Source organism: Geotrypetes seraphini, chromosome 10, assembly GCF_902459505.1.
Source record: "Geotrypetes seraphini chromosome 10, aGeoSer1.1, whole genome shotgun sequence".
Lineage (NCBI taxonomy): Eukaryota > Metazoa > Chordata > Amphibia > Gymnophiona > Dermophiidae > Geotrypetes > Geotrypetes seraphini.
This window is the reverse complement of record NC_047093.1, coordinates 116,239,650-116,258,669: the sequence shown is the minus strand read 5'-3', so window position 1 is coordinate 116,258,669 and position 19,020 is coordinate 116,239,650. Positions and strand designations below refer to the sequence as shown.

Below are 19,020 nucleotides of genomic sequence, written 5' to 3'. Positions count from 1 at the left end.
CCATTCTAATGATGCCATAATAATGAGACGCGATAACGTTATAAATGATGTGAAGATGTTTATGTGACGTCTAAAAAGCGATTCTGTAAAGGACATCTATTTAGACGTGTCTAGACTCGCTAAACGGCGCTGAGTACAATTCTCTAAACAACGCCTAACTTTCAGATGTCCTTTATAGAATTTGGCCCAAACTGCCCACCGAGTACCCAGCACATACAGAATTTTGCCGCTAACGATAACCATCCATCTCCTAACTGGTTAGATTAAGGATAGCAAAACAAAGAAAAATCCAGTAAAAGGTGAACACCAAAACCAAGGAAAAATCTGCAGAGTGGAATGTACAAGGTGCAGGAATCTTTATTGAAAGTCTATACAAAATTCATAAAAATGGCTCTCATATACATGGAGTACGGCTCCAACATGGTCTGTGTTTCGGAGAAACACTCCTTCCTCAGGGATCCTATTGAGGAATAAAGGGAAATTAAGGACAGGCCAGGACAGAAGTGGGATGGAACACCTACTTAGCCAGTTAGTGGCAATTTTCTGTCTGCTAAACAATTAAATAGCTGCATAAAAGTTAGAATAGCAAAAAGCCTTTCCTAGCTTTATGCACTAAAGTTAAGCGGGCAGCAGTCTGAATATTGACAGGTGCCCGGTTAACTTCCAGGTGAACTGTGATAACCAGTTCAATGCCAGAAGCTGCTGATACCCTATTATTGAATATCTGATGTCAGTTCAGCCTGCGGCTTTGAGCAGCTCAGACATTGCTTAGCACTGTGGGCTGAATATTGGGTAGAAAATGCTGTTTTTAGACTCATTTCCATTTGTCAATGACAAGCTAGGATATGAGATATATTTTCTATATTGCTTCAAATGACAAATCATACCTACAAAGCATGTGATATTTCATCTTGGCACATATCTACAGAATATCACATAGCTAGAAAAGGGTCATTTACACATGCACTTGTGTGTCCACATAAAGACATATATGACTAAAATTCAAGCTGTTGCACGCATTTCTCTCACCTAAAACCAGGTGGTCCCTTATAGAATTATCCTCAGTGTATATTTTCACACTTTGCCACAAACAGTCTCTAATGGGGGTCCTCCAACTAAACTTTACAGAAAAAAATATGCAAAATATAGATTGCTTTCAGGTAGTCTTTCTTTCCAGCATTTGGACAGTATTGATTAAACTCAGTTCAAGTATATTGAAACACTATACAGCTCCTTCTGTTGTGACAGGTCAGCATTGTGCCCTGTCACGAGGCTGAAGCAGAGAGTCTACAGGAGCCTAATGTCTGATTTTACAGTAAGGAGGATAGAAAAGGATGCCTCCCACCTCCTGTCCCACAAACAGCAAGCGGATAAAAACTGGATAAAGGGTAGGCAATAGCCATATTTTGCCCTTCTCCTCCAGTTCTGTAGTCACCAGAATTAATGTTATTTTACTGGAAAGACATGGGGGAGCAGGAGGGGACTGAGCCAGCATTTGATGCTATAGTCTGAAAAATATCTTTACAATTACTTCTCTTTGGCAGATATGAAATACAGAGACCTCAAATTAAAAGTGAAATAGAGAGTAACACTATTATCTTGTCACATTTTATGGGAGGCAGTAGTGTTGTACTAAGTGGGTTCATTTGCTGTATTGTCCCAAAAGAATAGCATGGCAGCAGGAAAAGGTTACAGGAGAGGTGGGTAGAGTTTGGAACAAGGTAAGGGGTTCTAGGTTTGGTTTTAATCTTGGCTCAGCTATTAAGCCCTGGCTTTCCATTCTTACTCCCTTAGTTTATATTCGAGTTAATCTTTTTTCCCCATTTTAGGAGATAAAAAGATTACCTCAGTTTATATTTGAGTACATACGGTATTCTGTACATAAGGTATTCTGCTCTGAGTTGGTGTTTTCTCTAGTTTTCTGTTTCTAAGCCAAACTTTTAAGATTATTTCTTATTTTACAGAATGGCAGAAAGATGGGTGAAACTTCTGTCTTCTCACATGTACTTCACAAACGACATGAACTTAAACCTCAAAGGAGATTCTTACAAGACAAATCAATACCTGAAGATTCCATCCCAGATACACATAATGCTGCCTTACTGAACACTACAAAACAATCATACCAAAATCTTTAGTTAAGCAGGAACAGTGTAGCCAACCCAGAAGGGAATGCTATAGCAATAGTTTACACATCCTTACTATACCAAGGTGATAAGGTCCAGCTGCCAGGGACAAATTGGCCTAGTTATGTTCCCAAAGGGACCCTGATATTATCAACCAACAGACTAAAAACAAAACATAAAAAATATATTTTCATGCAGCACATGATTAAGCTATGAGATTTGTTGCTGTAGAAAAGGCAAAAGTAGCAGGTTCAAAAGTGATTTGAAGTTTGAACAAATTCCTGGAGAAAAAAATCCAAAAATTATTAGCAGGAAGACTTGGGAAAGCCATTGATTATCTCTTGTGATAAACAATGATCCAAACTGGACACTGTCAGAGTTAGGAGTTTGGACTCTATAGTATTTGGCCTGATTCAGTATGGCTCATCTTATCTTCTTTTTGCCCTAGGTTGTTTGCTGTGAAGTGTGGCGGCTGCTTTGAAGTCATTGCCCCCAATGAGTTTGTGATGCGTGCACAAAAGAGTGTTTATCATCTGACCTGCTTCTCCTGCTGCGTGTGTGAAAGGCAGCTACAGAAGGGTGATGAGTTTGTACTCAAGGAGGATCAGCTGCTCTGCAGATATGACTATGAAAAAGAACAAGAACTTCTGAGCCTTGTCAGCCCCATGACTTCTGACTCAGGTAAACTCAATTTACAATGGCCCTTCCGTAAAACAGATTAGCTCAGGAGGGGCCAATAATTTGCTATATATTTTGTTCTATCATACTGACATGAGGGTGGGCATGGATTATCTGCATTGATTAAGAATTATGAATTTTGTTAAAGATATTTACAACTTATTATTGTGTCGGTGCTCTTTGAAGGAAAGTAATACACATATATCTGAAATTGCAATCTGTGTGAGTTATTTTTTCTTCCTTGATTATGGTAAAATAATTTTTATTATTAGAGCAGGTAAAACACAGGTACCAAGATTCATCCTAACAAGCAGTGCTCCAATAACAATTTAGTAGAAAACAGTTCCCCCCCCCCCTCCCCTCCCCAGGACCAGGTTCCTAATTATGAACACAAAAAGTAGCAACTCAAATAAGAACAGCAAAGTTACAATCAACAATTCAAAACACGACTGCAGACCACTGGAGTCATGGTGTTCCAGAAAAGCTCCCAAACTGCCGTGAAGCGCTCCCCCCTCAAAGTGGAAAGATCAGGCACATCTCTGCACTCCCAAGTCAGCAGGAGAATCAACTGAGAACGCCACATGGGATTCTTCCTTGATTATAATACAATCAGAATTGCCTCTTCTAATTTTCATACTGTTCATTTTTTGAAGGTTCGAACTTTGGATTACAGAAAACTTGGTAATAGCAAAGGGAGTTGTTATAAAGAGGGATCATTATATTTCACAGTGTATATCACATAGAACATGCTAGATACAAGGTCAGGGCCAGTAGATGGAGGGAGGAGGGGGCTTCCTCCTTCTACTCCAGGTTCAATAAGGCAAAAGAAGCAAGCTCAAACATTTTAGTTTAATAACAAAAGGTCCAGTCTGGTCACCTGGCTTTAACAAGGTGGAAATCACAACTACTTGACTGGCCTTAGAACCACATTAGAATGGTCTAGAATTACCATCATATCTGCAGAGCTATGGAATGTTCTACCCAATGAAAATAGAAAATCTATTCAACATTGGGTTATTTAGAAAGACAATAAAGACATGGTTATTTCAAAAGTACCTTAATTGATTAAGATTGATTGTTGATGATACTATAAAACAGTGGTGCAGTGAGGGTAGAATGCGCCCAGGATGGTGCAATCCCCTCGCACCCTCCTCTCTGTCCCCTGTTCCTTCCATGACCCCCGCTCCTTCCACACCACCCTCATCACGCTCATGCCCTCCCTTCCTCCCCCCCCCCACCACGTACCTCTTTAAATCATTGCTAATATGAGTAGTTTCTGTGGCCTGCTGCTTGTGCTGACATTGGCTTTCCCTGTCATTTCCTGGTCCCGTGACCCGAAACTGATTTTAGAGGGGAGACAGAGCAGTGTGAGCAGTAGGCCTGAGAAGCTGCTCACATTGGTGAAGATTTAAAGAGGTATGAAGGGTGGTGAAGGGGGGACAGAAAGGTACTGGTGCCCCCACTAAGATCAGCGCCTGGGGTGATCTACCCCCTCCCCCTTTTCTATGCCACTACTGTAAATTTGTATTACCTGTTGATTATTTTAGATGTACTTTAGGATTGATGTTAATGATATTGTAAATGTATACTATCTGTTGATGACATACTTTGCTATATGATAATATTAAATGTTATACATATTTTAACTGTAAACCACTTAGAACTTTATGGTAAAGTGGGCTATAAATATGGAATTACATTAAATTAAACCAACAGCAGTCATTATCCTGATATGTTCTAAGCCATTAAAACACCCTCAAAACCATATGGGCATCAGTGACTGACTGCACATAATGAATAAATTCACAGAGGTCAAACCCTGCAAATATGTAATTAAAATAAATATTTTAATTTAAGGATTGTTTTCAGTGCTCTAGTCTCCTCCCAAAACTTTCACAGACCCTCAAGAGGAATTTGAAATTGCAATATGCTTAATTCTGTTCAATATTTAAACTCTTGGTCATACAGTAGTGCTCAAACCTCCTCTGCCAGCTCAGTATCTGCATACTCCCCACTTCCTTCCAACTTTTCTTTGTTTCAAAAAGGATCTGAAGACTTTTTTCTTTGAGCAGAGTTTTACGTAATCTTCTGGTTGCTGTTTATCGGTCTTCTCTCAAGAGAACATGGTCAGGACTTGGAGTCAGTCGAGAGGAAGGCTACTAACATGAGTCAGTGGTCATCATAAGGCATCATAAGGACAGACTTAAGATCCCATTATGTATACTTTGGAGAAAAGGCAGGAGAGGAGAGATATGATAGACATATTTAAATGTGCACGAGGCAAATCTCATTCATTTAAAAGGAAGCTCTGGAATGCGAGGGCATAGGATGAAGTTAAGAGGTGATAGGATTAGGAGTAATCTGAGGAAATACTCTTTTACAGAAAGCGTGATAGATAGTCTCCCGGTAGAGGTGGTAAAGACAAAGACTGTGTCTGATTTCAAGAAAGAATGGGACAGACACATGGGATCTCTTAGGGAGAGAATGAAATAGTGGATGGTCACCTAATCCTTATGCTGCATAAGTCACTAGACTAAAATTTGCATCTCAGACTCCAATCAGCAGTTCTTAATCCCATGCCCTATTGGTCTTAGCCCTTTTTATGTTCTTCCTTTCTATAATGATTTTGTAGTTCTATTCCTCCCTTCCTGTGCCTCAAGTAAATAATGTTGATGTCAGTTATTTCATGTTGTTGGTTTACCCCTGATTTCATTATTATGTAAATCACTTAGAAATTTTATAAGCATTGCATCAAAATCTTTTTTTTAAATCTTTATTGATTTTCCAAACAACAACAGTGCAAAACACAAATATATATACCAAGAAAAGCATATTCATCTTACAGACATACATGAGCAATCATTTTCACCCTCCCACCCACCCAATAATTAGCAAGAAAACAAAAAGTCACAGAATCTTTCAATAACCTTTCCCAATTTGAAATAATAGTGCAATTTCCCCCTCTACCCACCCACCCTGGATGTGTATGTTGAAAGGGCCAAAAATAAGATTAATTATCATTCCTTACAGAATTTTGTCAATGGTTCCCAAACATCCATAAATTTCCTATAATGTCCCTGTTGTATGGCCATCATACGTTCCATTTTAAAAGTGTAGCATAGAGATTCCCACCAGAAAGTATAATTTAGCCAATCCCAGTTTTTCCAGTTCTTCAAAATAAGTTGTATGGCAACCCCTGTCATTATAAAGAGAAGTTTGTTATTATGAGAAGATATTTGGCTTTTAGCCCTCATTAACGTGCCAAATAGCACAGTATCATACGTCAATGCCACTGGATTTTCACATAATTTATTCACTTGACCCCAAATGGATCTCCAAAATTTAAGTATCAAGGGACAATGTCCCTACATCGAGATGACAGTGCCAGCATCTGTTAGACTTGGAACTATCTAATTTCTGTAATCGAACAAGAGTCCAAAAAGCTCTATGTAACAAAAAAAAAAAAAACATGTTTGTCTCATACATGTAGACGCCGTACATCTCATCCTCCAAGTCCAAATTTGTGACCATTGAGATGTAGAAATCTGTTGTTTTATCTCAATGCTCCAAATGTCATGAAGACCAGTCTTTGGTTTCTTATTCAAAACTTCAGATATTAATTTGTACCACTGAGCGGCCTGATGCCCCAGGAAATCTGTCTGGAAGCAAAGGACCGGCAAACTATACTGATTTTTAAGATTTTGCCAATCAGGGAACACCTTCTGAATGGCTTGCTTCAACTGCAACCACTTATAATTTTGAGACTTAGCAATACCAAATGTTTGTTGGAGTCGAGAAAAGTCAAGCAGCTTTCCCTCTGATACTATATCATCCAGAGTACGTATGCCCGCCTTCATCCAATGCTTCCAGATGATCTTAAACCTGCCAATTTGAATCTTGGAGTTCAGCCAAAGGGACTGACACATGGATTTATGAATCGGAATAGGTGTTAAATAATTAATACATTTTAATGTCTGCCAAGTGTCTAATAAAATTATATTGTCCTTATACAACCTAGGTATCTTGATACTCAAAACGTGACACAATCTCAGTGGAGACAGGAGTTGCCATTCTAACCATAACCAGTCTGGAAGATTTTCCATGAGCTCGGGGAGGATCCAATACATACGCATTATACGCATTATATAGTTCTTGATGGTACCTATAAAAATTTGGGGGGGCCCCGCCGCAACTGGTTTTTGTAAAGATACTAAAGCAATTCTTGCAGCTTTCCCCAACCAAATAAATTTAGTAAGAATACTATTTAATTTCTTATAAAAGGACCCCTGAAAATAAACTGGCAACATACCCATTTGGTAGCAAACCACAGGCAAAATCATCATCTTAACCATTTGAACTCTCCATCACCAAGACAGATGTAAGGGGTTCCATTGCTCACACATTTCTGTGACCTTCAACAATAAAGATCTTTCATTTACTTTCATTGTCTCTTCAAGCGTTTTATGAATCTAAATACCTAAATATTTTATACCCTCTTCCTTCCAAAGAAAGGGGAATGAATCAAATAACCCTTTTGGACAATGTACATTTAGTGGAAGAACCTCTGATTTACTCCAATTTATTTTATACCCTGAAAATTTCCCAAATCTATCAATCAAATCTAGTAAATGTGCAATGGTAGTTTCAGGATTCCTCAAATGAAGCAAAATATCATCTGCATTTTTTTAAATAAACTTGGAAATTGGATTGGACCATTTGGCCTTTATCTGCTTTCATGTTTCTGTGTTTCTATGACATGATAAGAATTTAAAGGTATTTTTAGATTTTATAGTTGTGAGTGTATACTGTATCTTGATTGATTCTGTCCTTTAAATTAATGCCATTCTTTTCTGGTTTTAGACTGTATACCGCTTTGACCATTCCTCAAACTGCAGTATAACAAATGTTCAAATAAATAAATAAATAAAATGTACCCAACCTCCTCTATCAATATTTAATAAAAATGTTTTACTTATCTGGTGTATTTTTCCTGTTGGTATGTAAGTTCTCAATTGAGAATGCAATATGAGGATGAAGATTTAGAATTTTTTTGTATAGAAATTGTTTAGGTACATTGAAACACTGGGACTGGATTATTTTTGATGGCACAGCAGTAAAAATGTGTATGCTAGAATTAATTCAACAGTGGAGAATTTACAAGCCAATTGGAAAAAATATACCAGATAAGTAAAAAAAAAACCTTTTGTGAACCATAGGTAGAAGAGGTTGGGTGCAATGATAGGTTTATAATGCTTTGTCCCCAATAATGAGGAGCACGCAGATACCAAACACTTTCATGTTAGTTAATTATTTATTTATTTTAATACTATGGTATATATCAGGGGTGTCTAACCCGCATGCAGCCCTGTGAGGTATTTTGTGCGGCCGCTTGAGGGCAAAGTGTTGTTTTCCTCTGCTGCCCTCGGGTGTTTACCGTCTTGCTTGCTCGCTCAAAGCCGTGGGCAGCAGTGCCTACATGCTTCCTGTGGCTGACCCGGAATGCTTCCAGATCAGCCGCAGGAGACGCATAGGAGCCGCTGCCCATGACTGTGAGCAAACACTTCAGCAAGAAGGTAAACACCTACGGCACAGAAGTGAGGGAGGGAGATGGGCATGTTGGGACTTTAGAGGGAGGCGCTGTCCATATGACTGTAGCAGTGAGGAGGGAGTCGACCTGAAGGTAAACATCCGGGGCATTGAAGGGAGGGAGGGAAAAGGGCTTGTTGGGACTTGAGAGGGAGGGAGCACAAACAGGAAAAATGATGTAAGGAAGGATGGAGGGGCATGAACTTAGGACACAGAATGAAGGGAAAGAGGGAGGAGAGCATGAGCCATAAGCTAGAAGAATGGAGGGAGTGAGGGAAAGAGATGCTGAGGTGAGGGAGATAATAGAAAGGGAGAATTGGGTGTCTGAGAGAGGGAAAGAGATTGTGCAATTGGGGAGATAAAGAAAGAGGAGAACTGTTGGGCAGAGAGAGGAGGGACAGAGACAGTGAGAGAATTATTGGATATGGTGGTGAGAGAGGAGTGAGGTAGAGATGCATGGGCGCAGAGAGAAGGGGGAAAACATGCTGGGCCGAGGAATCCTCGTGGATTTTTTTTGGAGGGTATTAAAAGAAGTGCCATATTGGGCGTGGGGGGCGAGCTTATGGGGACAGAAACAGAGGACAGAAAGAGAGATGGTGGGCAATGGTGTGAAGGGAGAGAAGTTGGACCTGGAGTGGTATAAAGGAAGAGGGAAAGAGATACTTGAAGGGAAAACTTTTGGGAAAAGAAAGGAAGAAATGGTGGACCTGGGGAAGGGAGGCAGGGGGAAAGATGGGATGGGGGCAGTTGGGAAGAGAAAGGGAGAGAAGTTGGATCTGGGGATGGGAGGGAGGGAGAAATGTTAGGCCTGTGGATGGAAAGCAGAGAGATGCAGCATCTCTCTTTTTTTCCTCCATTTCATTATTCAGCATCAAGGGTAGAGGGAAGAAGAAAAACAGAAAAGAGAGGGAGCAAAATATTGGACCATGGAGGTAGAAGAGGAGAGATGGAACCATGGGAGGGCAAGAGGGAAGAGAGCTGGGATAAGATGATGCTAGGGCAGGGGTAGGCAATTCCGGTCCTCGAGAGTCGGAGCCAGGTCAGGTTTTCAGGATAGCCACAATGAATATGCATGAGATGGATTTGCATGCACTGCCTCCTTGAGATGCAAATCTATCTCATGCATATTTATTGTGGATATCCTGAAAACCTGACCTGGCTCCGGCTCTCGAGGACCAGAATTGCCTACCCCTGTGCTAGGGAATGGAAAGAAAGGGACAGTGGAGAGAGGGAGGGGGTTTCTGAAAGTGGTGAGCCATGTGGATGAGGTCAAAAGGGAGATGAGAAGATGAGTGAGAGAGCAGTGAGTACAGTGGTAGAAATGTGGAAATGGGTAGTAGATAGAAGGGAATAGAAGGTTGGGAAAGGAGTGAGATTGGAAATGGGAGAGCTAGAGACTGAGAGAAGATGGAGAATTAACAGGTAGCTGAACATTTAAAAAGAAGAAGTTTGAGAAAGAAGGCAAGATTTGAGTGGGAAAGGAGTGAGATGGGAAATGGGAGAGCTAGGGACTGAGAGAAGATGGAGAACTGAGAGGTAACTGAACATTTAAAAAGAAGAAGGGTAAGAAAGATTTGAGTGGACATAGGCAAAAAAGAAAAGAAAAAGTTAAGAAAGCTGAAAGGGAAAAATCAATACGTTGGAGATAGGCATAAGAAGGAAATGGAACAACAGAAGAGGAGAAAAAAATGGACAACAAACACTGGAAAGAGAATTAGTTGAAGATAGACAAAAATCAGAAAGAGAAACTGGGACCAAGATGATGGAAAAACAAAACATCCAGACAAGGTAGAAAAAATTGTTTTATTTTGAATTTATTAACTGGAATATGTTAACTTTGGTATATGTGCATCACAATTATTTTTGTATTCAGTGGCGTAATCATATACAGCTGATTTGGGAGGAGGGACTGGAGCCCAAAATTAGTGGATGGGCACCAAAGTTTCTCCCTGCCTGAGTGCAATTTATAAATACTTGAGCTAGTGGGGATTCCCAAGCCCTGCCAACTGAAGACATCTTTCTCCAGTCTGGCATCTCAAAATCTCCAAGCATTGCAGCCAATGGCAATATCCTCAAGTTGCCCCTGCTTTCAGGCATGCATGAAAGCCAAGGGGGGGGGGGGAGACAGCAGCTCTACAATATTGCTGCCAGCTGCAGAACTTGGGAAGTTGGAGGGGAAGGAGGTGGCCGTCAGGCTTGGGGATCCCTACTAGCTACAGCAGGGGAGATATTAATTTTGAGGGAGCCTAAGTTCAAAGTGGGAGGCCCAAAAAAGCAGTAATATTTACTCTGATTAAACAATCCTCCATGTGTGCTGCTGACAGCTGATTCAGCATCCCCGCTCTGATGATGCTCACCTTTGAAGAGGCTCACCATAGCTATAATAAAAGTGAATGGGAGAACCAGGAACGCGCATCCCTGATCATCAGGGGCAGAAAACAACTTAGATAAATTCAAGGGAAATCTAAAGACCTACCTTTTCCAAGATGCATTTGACTATTAAATAGATTTGGTTTACAACCAGAGTCAGTCTTTAATCTTTGCTCCCTAGCTTCCCCATTGTGGTTTACCTTCTTTGTATTTGTTACTTTTAATTTGTAGTTCTCTTCATTTTCCTATTGTTTCTAATTGGTTATGTATTGTTTTGTGAGTATTCATACATGTACTGTCTCCCCCTTTTTAATTATAAATTGTAAAATGCTTAGAAGTTTTGATTTGCATTTCATCAAAATTTTTAATAAACTTGGAAACTTGGGATGCGGAAGCCTGTGGCTGCTCTCACTGTCAGCGGTATACGTGGAGGATCACTCAGTCAGAGTAAGTATTACTGCTTTTTTGGGTTCCTCTCCACAGTGTCCCTTTAATGAACGTTTATTATTAGATACGTACATCTTCTATATTAGTGATTGCAAATTTGGGTCCTGCTCAACCTTTTTTTTTGCTCATCAGCTAGTGTTAGTGTTTGTGCAGCCCCAGAAATTTTTTTTTTCGGCCAATGCGGCCCAGGGAAGCCAAAAGGTTGGTCACCCCTGGTATATATGAATAATAGTCCATTGATAGTAAGGAGCAACATTGTTGAGAGGGCTATTTAAGCAATATTACCTAATTATTTGAGTGTTGGTTAAATGAATATACATGAGATATATGTCAGAGCAGCATTGGAGCATATAGCGCTCCAGACTGTGGTAGAAACTTCTTCCACAGCTTAGTAAAAAGGGGGGGGGGGGGTATATTAGGTTATCTGGGGAGGAGGTGGGTAGACTAGTCTAACATCACTGCTCTTCTAGGGTACAATCTGGGGAATGCAATAAAAGTCAGCGATCGTTGCTAAACCTTTCCCAACTTTAGTAACGATCGCTGTTACTGACCCGATGCACAAAACAGCCCACCGTGTGCTTTTCCCTTTGATTATCCATTTTCTAATCCGGTCATGCAAATTAGCTAAACCCCATGTAAAATAGCCAAGTGATTGATGCACTAACATTGCATGGCTATTTTGCACTAACATTGCATGGCTATTTTGCATAACGTTTTAGCGATCATAAAAACTGCTCTAGACCTGTCAGTAACTGTGTAAAATTGGCTTGATCAGGGCTTTAGGCTCCTCCCTCAGTACCCTGGATACAGAAGGAGGTGCCTAAGGCCTGATTGACTCATACACCTAAGCCCCCACCTCTTGGTAGGGGCCTTAGGCATATGAACCAATCAGGACCTTTGGCCCCCTCCCTGGTGCATCACATGATGCACTGAGGAGGGAAAGGCCCATCATTTAGATCAGTGATTCCCAAACCTGTCCTGGGGGACCCCCAGCCAGTCAGGTTTTCCAGATATCCCTAATGAATATACATGAGAGAGATTTGCATACCTGTCACTTCCATTATATGCAAATCTCTCTCATGCATATTCATTAGGGATATCTGGAAAACCTGACTTGCTGGGGGTCCCCCAGGACAGGTTTGGGAACCACTGATTTAGATGGATGGGCACAAAGCAGGAGCCTGAGAGCAGGCTTCCTGCTTCAGTTTTAATAAGGTACGGTGTGGGGGGTAGGTTGGGGAGGCATCCAGTGGCAGGAGGGCATGGGCATCAATCCTGACATTTTTTGGTTCCGGGAGAGGGGGCTTCTGGTGGCAGGAGGGAGTGGGCATCCCTCTTGACATTTTTGGGGGGTTTGGCTGGGGGGTGCCTGGCATGGTGGGGTTCTTTTTTTTTTAATGGGGCAGACTGTGTGTGTGTGTAGCACATGCACAATCTCTGTGCCATTTTTTTAAAAAAACAGAATCCATTCCCTGCTTCCCTTGTCACTGCTGTTAGAGCTCTGCACATATGTCAATCGCTCACTGAGCGATTGATCAGTCACGTTTGAATGCAAATGATTTGCACTTCCGTACAAATCATTTGCATGCAAGCTTGATAGCACATCGATTGCTGCTGAAGAATCGGACAGAGAATCAGCCAATAGTGATCAAGTTATTATTTTTAGTGTATCTAGCCCAAGGTATGTGCCATGCAGTAGAATAAAATTTTCTGCAAGGGATCTGGCTCACAGTTATTCACTGCCACTGGACAGTTCATTGTCTTACAATTTAAGCATGTCAATAAAAATAAAATAGCTATTTGATTATATAATTGTAGACCGTTTTCTCCTGTAAATCAATGGCATTGCACATACATAGGGCCTCTTTTATTACCGAACTGAATAGGCTTCAGTGGCATGGCAGCATCACAGCCGCAGCTTTGTAAAAGGGACTCATATACTTATTAGTACAGTGATCCTTTCTTCAAATTTCAATAAAATGTCTCTGTGCTATGTAGATTTTTTTTTTCTGAAATATGTTGTCCTTATATATATATATATATATATATATATATATATATATATCAGGGATCTCAAAGCCCCTCCTCGAGGGCCGCAATCTAGTCAGATTTTCAGGATTTCCCCAATGAATATGCATTGAAAGCAGTGCATGCACATAGATCTCTTGCATATTCATTGGGGAAATCCTGAAAACCCGACCTGCGGCCCTCAAGGAGGGACTTTGAGACCCCTGATATATATTTATATATATATATATATATATATATATATATATATATATATATATATATATAAGCAAAACACACTGCATTATTAGAACAGATCTACCATAAACTATTTCCAATATTATTGTTATGTATTTTTTTAAGTAGAGTTACAATTTATGGTAATTTATCCAGGGTGTTTTTTTCTGTGTCTGACAATAATTTGTAGACAAAATGTGACCTGGCTAAGCAAGAGACAGGAATGAATGCATCTGTATATAGCAAAATAGCTTCTTTCATTCTACTGCCGCTGTCTCCTTTAACCAGTACTCTGTTTCCCTTACCACCAAAATGTGCTGCACTTTATTTTATAGGGAATTATCATAAATACTTCACAATGGATCTAATGGATTTCTGAATAATTAATGGTCATTAGAGGTAGTTTATGAACTGTAAAATATTTATTGGCTTAGCAAGCAAGCCTCATATAAATCTTTCATAAAGGATGCATGCAGTAATTGATATTTGTGAATATTATTTAAAAGCTGTACAGACATTAAACGGCTAAACATTTGCTGCAGCATAGTGTTTAACAGGGTGTTTTGTGCAGTAGCCAGATTCACACTGACTTGGAACATGCCATTTGTGAAGTAGCAGGATCAGATGCAGCAGCTGGGCAATACATGAATACAGTATTGAGCTGGGACATAAGAAAGAACCCAGCTCTTATTTAAGAAGGGGAGGGGTGACTTCCGTGATTTTAATTTTTGATGCAGACAACTTTAAACTTTATTATTCATAATTAAAGCTCTCAAGAAAACTCCACTCTTAAGAGGACAAGCTGAGCCAGTCTTGGTTTTATTCTCTACACCCACCACAAAGTAATGTTGGAAAGAAATTATGCATAAGGAATCGAGAATATCTGTCTGCCAGAGGGCAAGGCAACTCTTTCAACTTTTCAAAAAAATACGATTGTATTTGGTTTAAGAGACAAGCAAAAGGGGGGCGCTAGCGAGCCAGCTGAGGGATGGCAGCATAACTCTAGAGCTCCGGCTGCATTTTGGAAAAAATCGAAATAACTACCCTGTACAACTGTGAATTTCAGGAAGAAAATCATACAATATTCTTCAATAACTTCATGGCAACCTCCAAAGTAGGTAAAAGGCATAAGCCTGACCCACCGTCTCCCAAAAAATCGGCAGAAGAATCAAAAGACGAAGAAGGCTCTCAATCAATAATGGCGGAGCTAAAAGCACTGCGCTCCATTCTCGCGGATGTGGGGACTGATGTAACGGAAATCAAATCCGAAATAGCAGACATGCGAGAAGATATAACGCAATTTCAACAAAGAATGCAGGCGGTTGAAGATAAACAAGCCATCCAGCAGACACCATCTTAGAACGAGAACTGGAGGAAGCAAACCTCTGATCCCGTCGAAACAACTTACGTATTTTGGGGATACCAGAAGGTACAGAGTTGAATGATATGATCAAATTCCTGGAAACTTTTATTCCTAAAATACTGGATCATCAATTCGATAAACCCTTAGAAATTGATAGAGTGCACAGGGTTCCTTCTCACAAGCTAACAAATGCCCGCTATCTGCGCCCGATAGTGTTCTGCCTGCTCCGCTTCACACACATACCAGAAATCATGGCGAAGGCAAAAGCGAAATCACCGCTCAAATTAGATGGCTATTCAATCTTATTTGTTCCTGATTTGAGCAAGAGGACGGCTCAACTGAGAAAGCAGATGCTAGCTTATCGCCCCAAGTTGAAGGAGATCCATGCAAAATACAGTATGCTGTATCCGGCACGGATGAGAGTAACCATAAACAACTCAACCAAAGATTTCACGGAGCCAGCGGCACTTGCAGATTTTATCGAAGAGATGAGACCATCTAATATAGATGAAGTGTGATTGCATCCATTGAAATCATACTCCTTTATACACATGTCTGAACTTACTTTGGACTCTACGGGCATCAAAGAGATAAATTCATGATCAGCAACGTTCCTTACATACTGGCAGCTTAAGATGTCAATCTTTTCTAATCTGAATGTGCTACAGGAAATTCTACTAATTGTAGATCACCTAGTTCTACTTTGATTTTTCGATTACATTTACTGTTTAATCGTTTATTTCCCCATACTCAATATTACTCACCAAAATGGCGCTTTCACCATCTTCATGGAAGATCGACACGTGTTGGAAGGCGCGAAAATCTTTCAATGTGAATGGTTTGAATCACCCTATCAAAAGGAAAAAGATAGCCAACTATATCTTTAATAAACATCCTGATGTGGTTTTTCTACAAGAAACCCATCTCACGCCTGCTACCGCTTTGAAATTCCAACTTAAAGGATATTCCACTCATCTATATTCTCCTGCAACTCTACGCAAAAAAAATGGGGTATCAATATTGTTTAATGATAAACTTTCTCCTGTTATTCATTCCTCTAAAACAGATACAGAAGGTAGATGGTGCTTAGTACATGCTGCGTTGCACTCGATGGATTTTGTTTTTCTTGACATTTACGCTCCAATTCTAGATCACCCAGAATTTTTTCATGAGCTTCAGACGATATTGATGGAATATGGATCTTATCCTTTAATATTAGGTGGTGACTTCAATCAAGTTCAGGATATATATATTGATAGATCATCATCCTGTAGATATTCGAAGTCCAGGTCCCTCGCAGCCTTACATGCCCTTAAAGATGCTTTTTCACTAATTGATCCCTGGCGATTGTTTAATCCAAAGAGTAGGGAGTACTCTCACTTTTCACCACCACACAATACATACACCAGAATAGACTTCTTTCTTTTATCCTCTTCACTAACTCATGACCTTACAAACACCATTATTCATCCGATCTCTCTTACGGACCATGCGGCTATTTCTCTGCACCTACTTCTCTCTGCGCCTCGTAAAGAATCTCCATCTTGGAGACTGAACAATACTTTACTCTTAGATACTGAAATAGCGGAAAAAATAAAATCCTTCACCACTGAATTCTTTGAATTTAATTCCAATGACCCTGCAGTTTGCCCTTCCATTGTTTGGGAGGCCTACAAAGCTACCATTAGAGGTGAATTAATTAAGCTCGCCTCCTGGAAAAAGAAACAATCCATGCAAAAAGAGAAAGAATTAGAATCTTCTATCAAAATGTTAGAATTACAACACATGTCTACACATTTAAATGACCCGTCCATACATCAACGTATACAAAATCTTAAATACGAATATAATACTTTGGTTTCGTGCACAGCCAAGAGGGATATTTTTATTTCGTCCTCAGGTCATTACATGGGTGACAACCTCATGGGCCGTCCTTTGGCTAAATACCTTAAAACTAAATCTAAACGTTTACACATCGCGGCTGTTCAAGACCCGTCAGGACAGATGGTTAATACTAGGTCTCTAATTTCTTCTCAATTTGAACAATTCTACACTTCCTTATATAAATCCGAACACTCAGCTTCTGATTCTGAGATAGACTCCTTTCTCACTCCACTGATTCACCCATCCTTATCAGATTCTGTAAAAATGGAACTTGATTCCCCTATCACTATATCTGAAATAGAAGATGCAATTACATCCCTGCCTAATAATAAAGCACCAGGTCCAGATGGCTTCACTAATGAGTTTTTCAAACAATTTCGAACTCTTTTGGCCCCTCATCTTCATACTTATTATGAATTTTTACATTCTACTCCAGATAAACAATTTAATTTTACTGAGGCTACTATTGTAGTTATTCCTAAACCTGACAGAGATCCCACCTTGGTTAAAAATTTCCGACCCATTTCTCTCCTTAATTTAGATTATAAAATTATGGCAAAACTTCTTTCTCTGAGACTCAATAGAGTGATCCCCTCTCTCATTCACAAAGATCAAGTAGGATTTATTAAACACAGATACATAGGTGACAACTTACGCCTCTTTCATCATGTTAATGTCCATGCTAAAACTCTTTCAGATCCTGTAATCGACCTGGCTGTTGATGCTGAAAAGGCTTTCGATCGCGTCGAATGGCTCTTTCTTTTCCGAATCCTGAAATGGTATAATTTTGGCTCATTCTTTATAAAATGGGTTGAAACCCTGTACAAACAACCCACAGCTCGAATCTTGATTAATAATTCTCTTTCCAACAAATTTTCACTTCACAGGGGCACTCGCCAAGGCTGTCCACTCTCCCCCTTATTATTCAACCTAGCTCTAGAACCTCTCCTTTCGGCCATTCGTCAATGTCCCTCAATTAAAGGCATTTCCACTTCCTCTAGACAGATTAAATTAGCGGCATATGCTGATGACGTTCTTCTCTTTATCCAAGATCCCACTAATTCCCTTCCAGCTTTCGTTAACATTGTCTCTCAATACTCCTTACTTTCTGGATACTCAGTTAATTGGGAAAAATCGGAGATTTTTCCCCTTAATGATCATATCTCTTCCTCAGACCTCACTCAATTTTCTTTCCCATGGTCGTATGAAGCTGTGAAATACCTAGGTGTCTTGATACATAAAGATCCAATTCATGCTCAAGATCTTAACCTATCTAAAATCAAAAACATAGTCCTGAACACAATATCTCGTTGGTCTCCACTGTATTTATCTTGGTGGGGCAGGATTGCTTCCATCAAAATGACTCTTGCCCCCCAAATAAACTATATCCTCTCAATGCTCCTATCTTTATGTAAGAAAACATTTTTTCATTGGCTGGATAAAAAAATTTCTGAATTTGTTTGGAATAAGAAAAAGCCTCGAATTGCTCTTGCCAAATTGAAAGCCTCCAAAGTTAATGGTGGTTTAAATTTACCAGATTTCTACTTTTACTATATTGCATCAATGGCCAAATATGGAGCTTATTGGATCACGGACCCCTGTTCTCAGGACCCTCCAGCTTGGTTTGAGATAGAACGATTTATATGTACACCACTACATGTCTCTTGTATGGCAACAATTCCAATCCCTAGACACCTGAGAAGATACTCTCTGCTGAGTGCGACGCAGCATGCCCTTCATCTATTAGATGCGACAGCAGAAATTTCAATCAAAGATAGCCCATTTATGTCTATTTGGAACAACCCCAAACTCCAACACAATGGAAAATCACTTTCATGGAAAAGATGGCAGCGGGCTGGGCTGTGGTTTCCTCATCAAATAACTACTCAAACTTCTATTGTTCCCTTTAACACACTCTGCTCTACATACCTATTACCACCTTCCACGTTTTCTCAATGGCTTTCCCTCACTGAAGCAATATCTTCTCAGCCCCTACGATTTGACTTTGAGTCATCCATTCACACTATACGCCATTGGTCTTTACTGGCTATATCGAAAGGCAAAGCAATCTCTTTATTTTACAGCATACTAAGGGACAACTCCTTTATTTTTTCTCCTCATTCCATGAAACACTGGGAATCCATACTAACAACCCCTCTTACTGATGTTGACTGGGATCTTTTTTGGTCCTCGACAAATCGACCTCTCTTATCCTCCAGAGTTTCACAATCAATGTTCTTCGTCATGTGGAATGCGGTATGGACTCCTTTTCGGATGTGGAAAGCCAAACTTAAACAAGACTCTATATGCTGGAATTGTATG

General features: G+C 40.0%; 1 protein-coding gene across 1 annotated transcript in view; it reads left to right on the top strand.

Moving 5' to 3' along the window:
* LMX1A (LIM homeobox transcription factor 1 alpha) overlaps positions 1 to 19,020 on the top strand; it is a 448,629-nt gene that overhangs the window by 277,415 nt on the left and 152,194 nt on the right. The window contains exon 3 of the mRNA XM_033959803.1: positions 2,575 to 2,807. Coding sequence (XP_033815694.1) covers positions 2,575 to 2,807 — 233 coding nt within the window. The remainder of the gene's footprint in view (positions 1 to 2,574; positions 2,808 to 19,020) is intronic.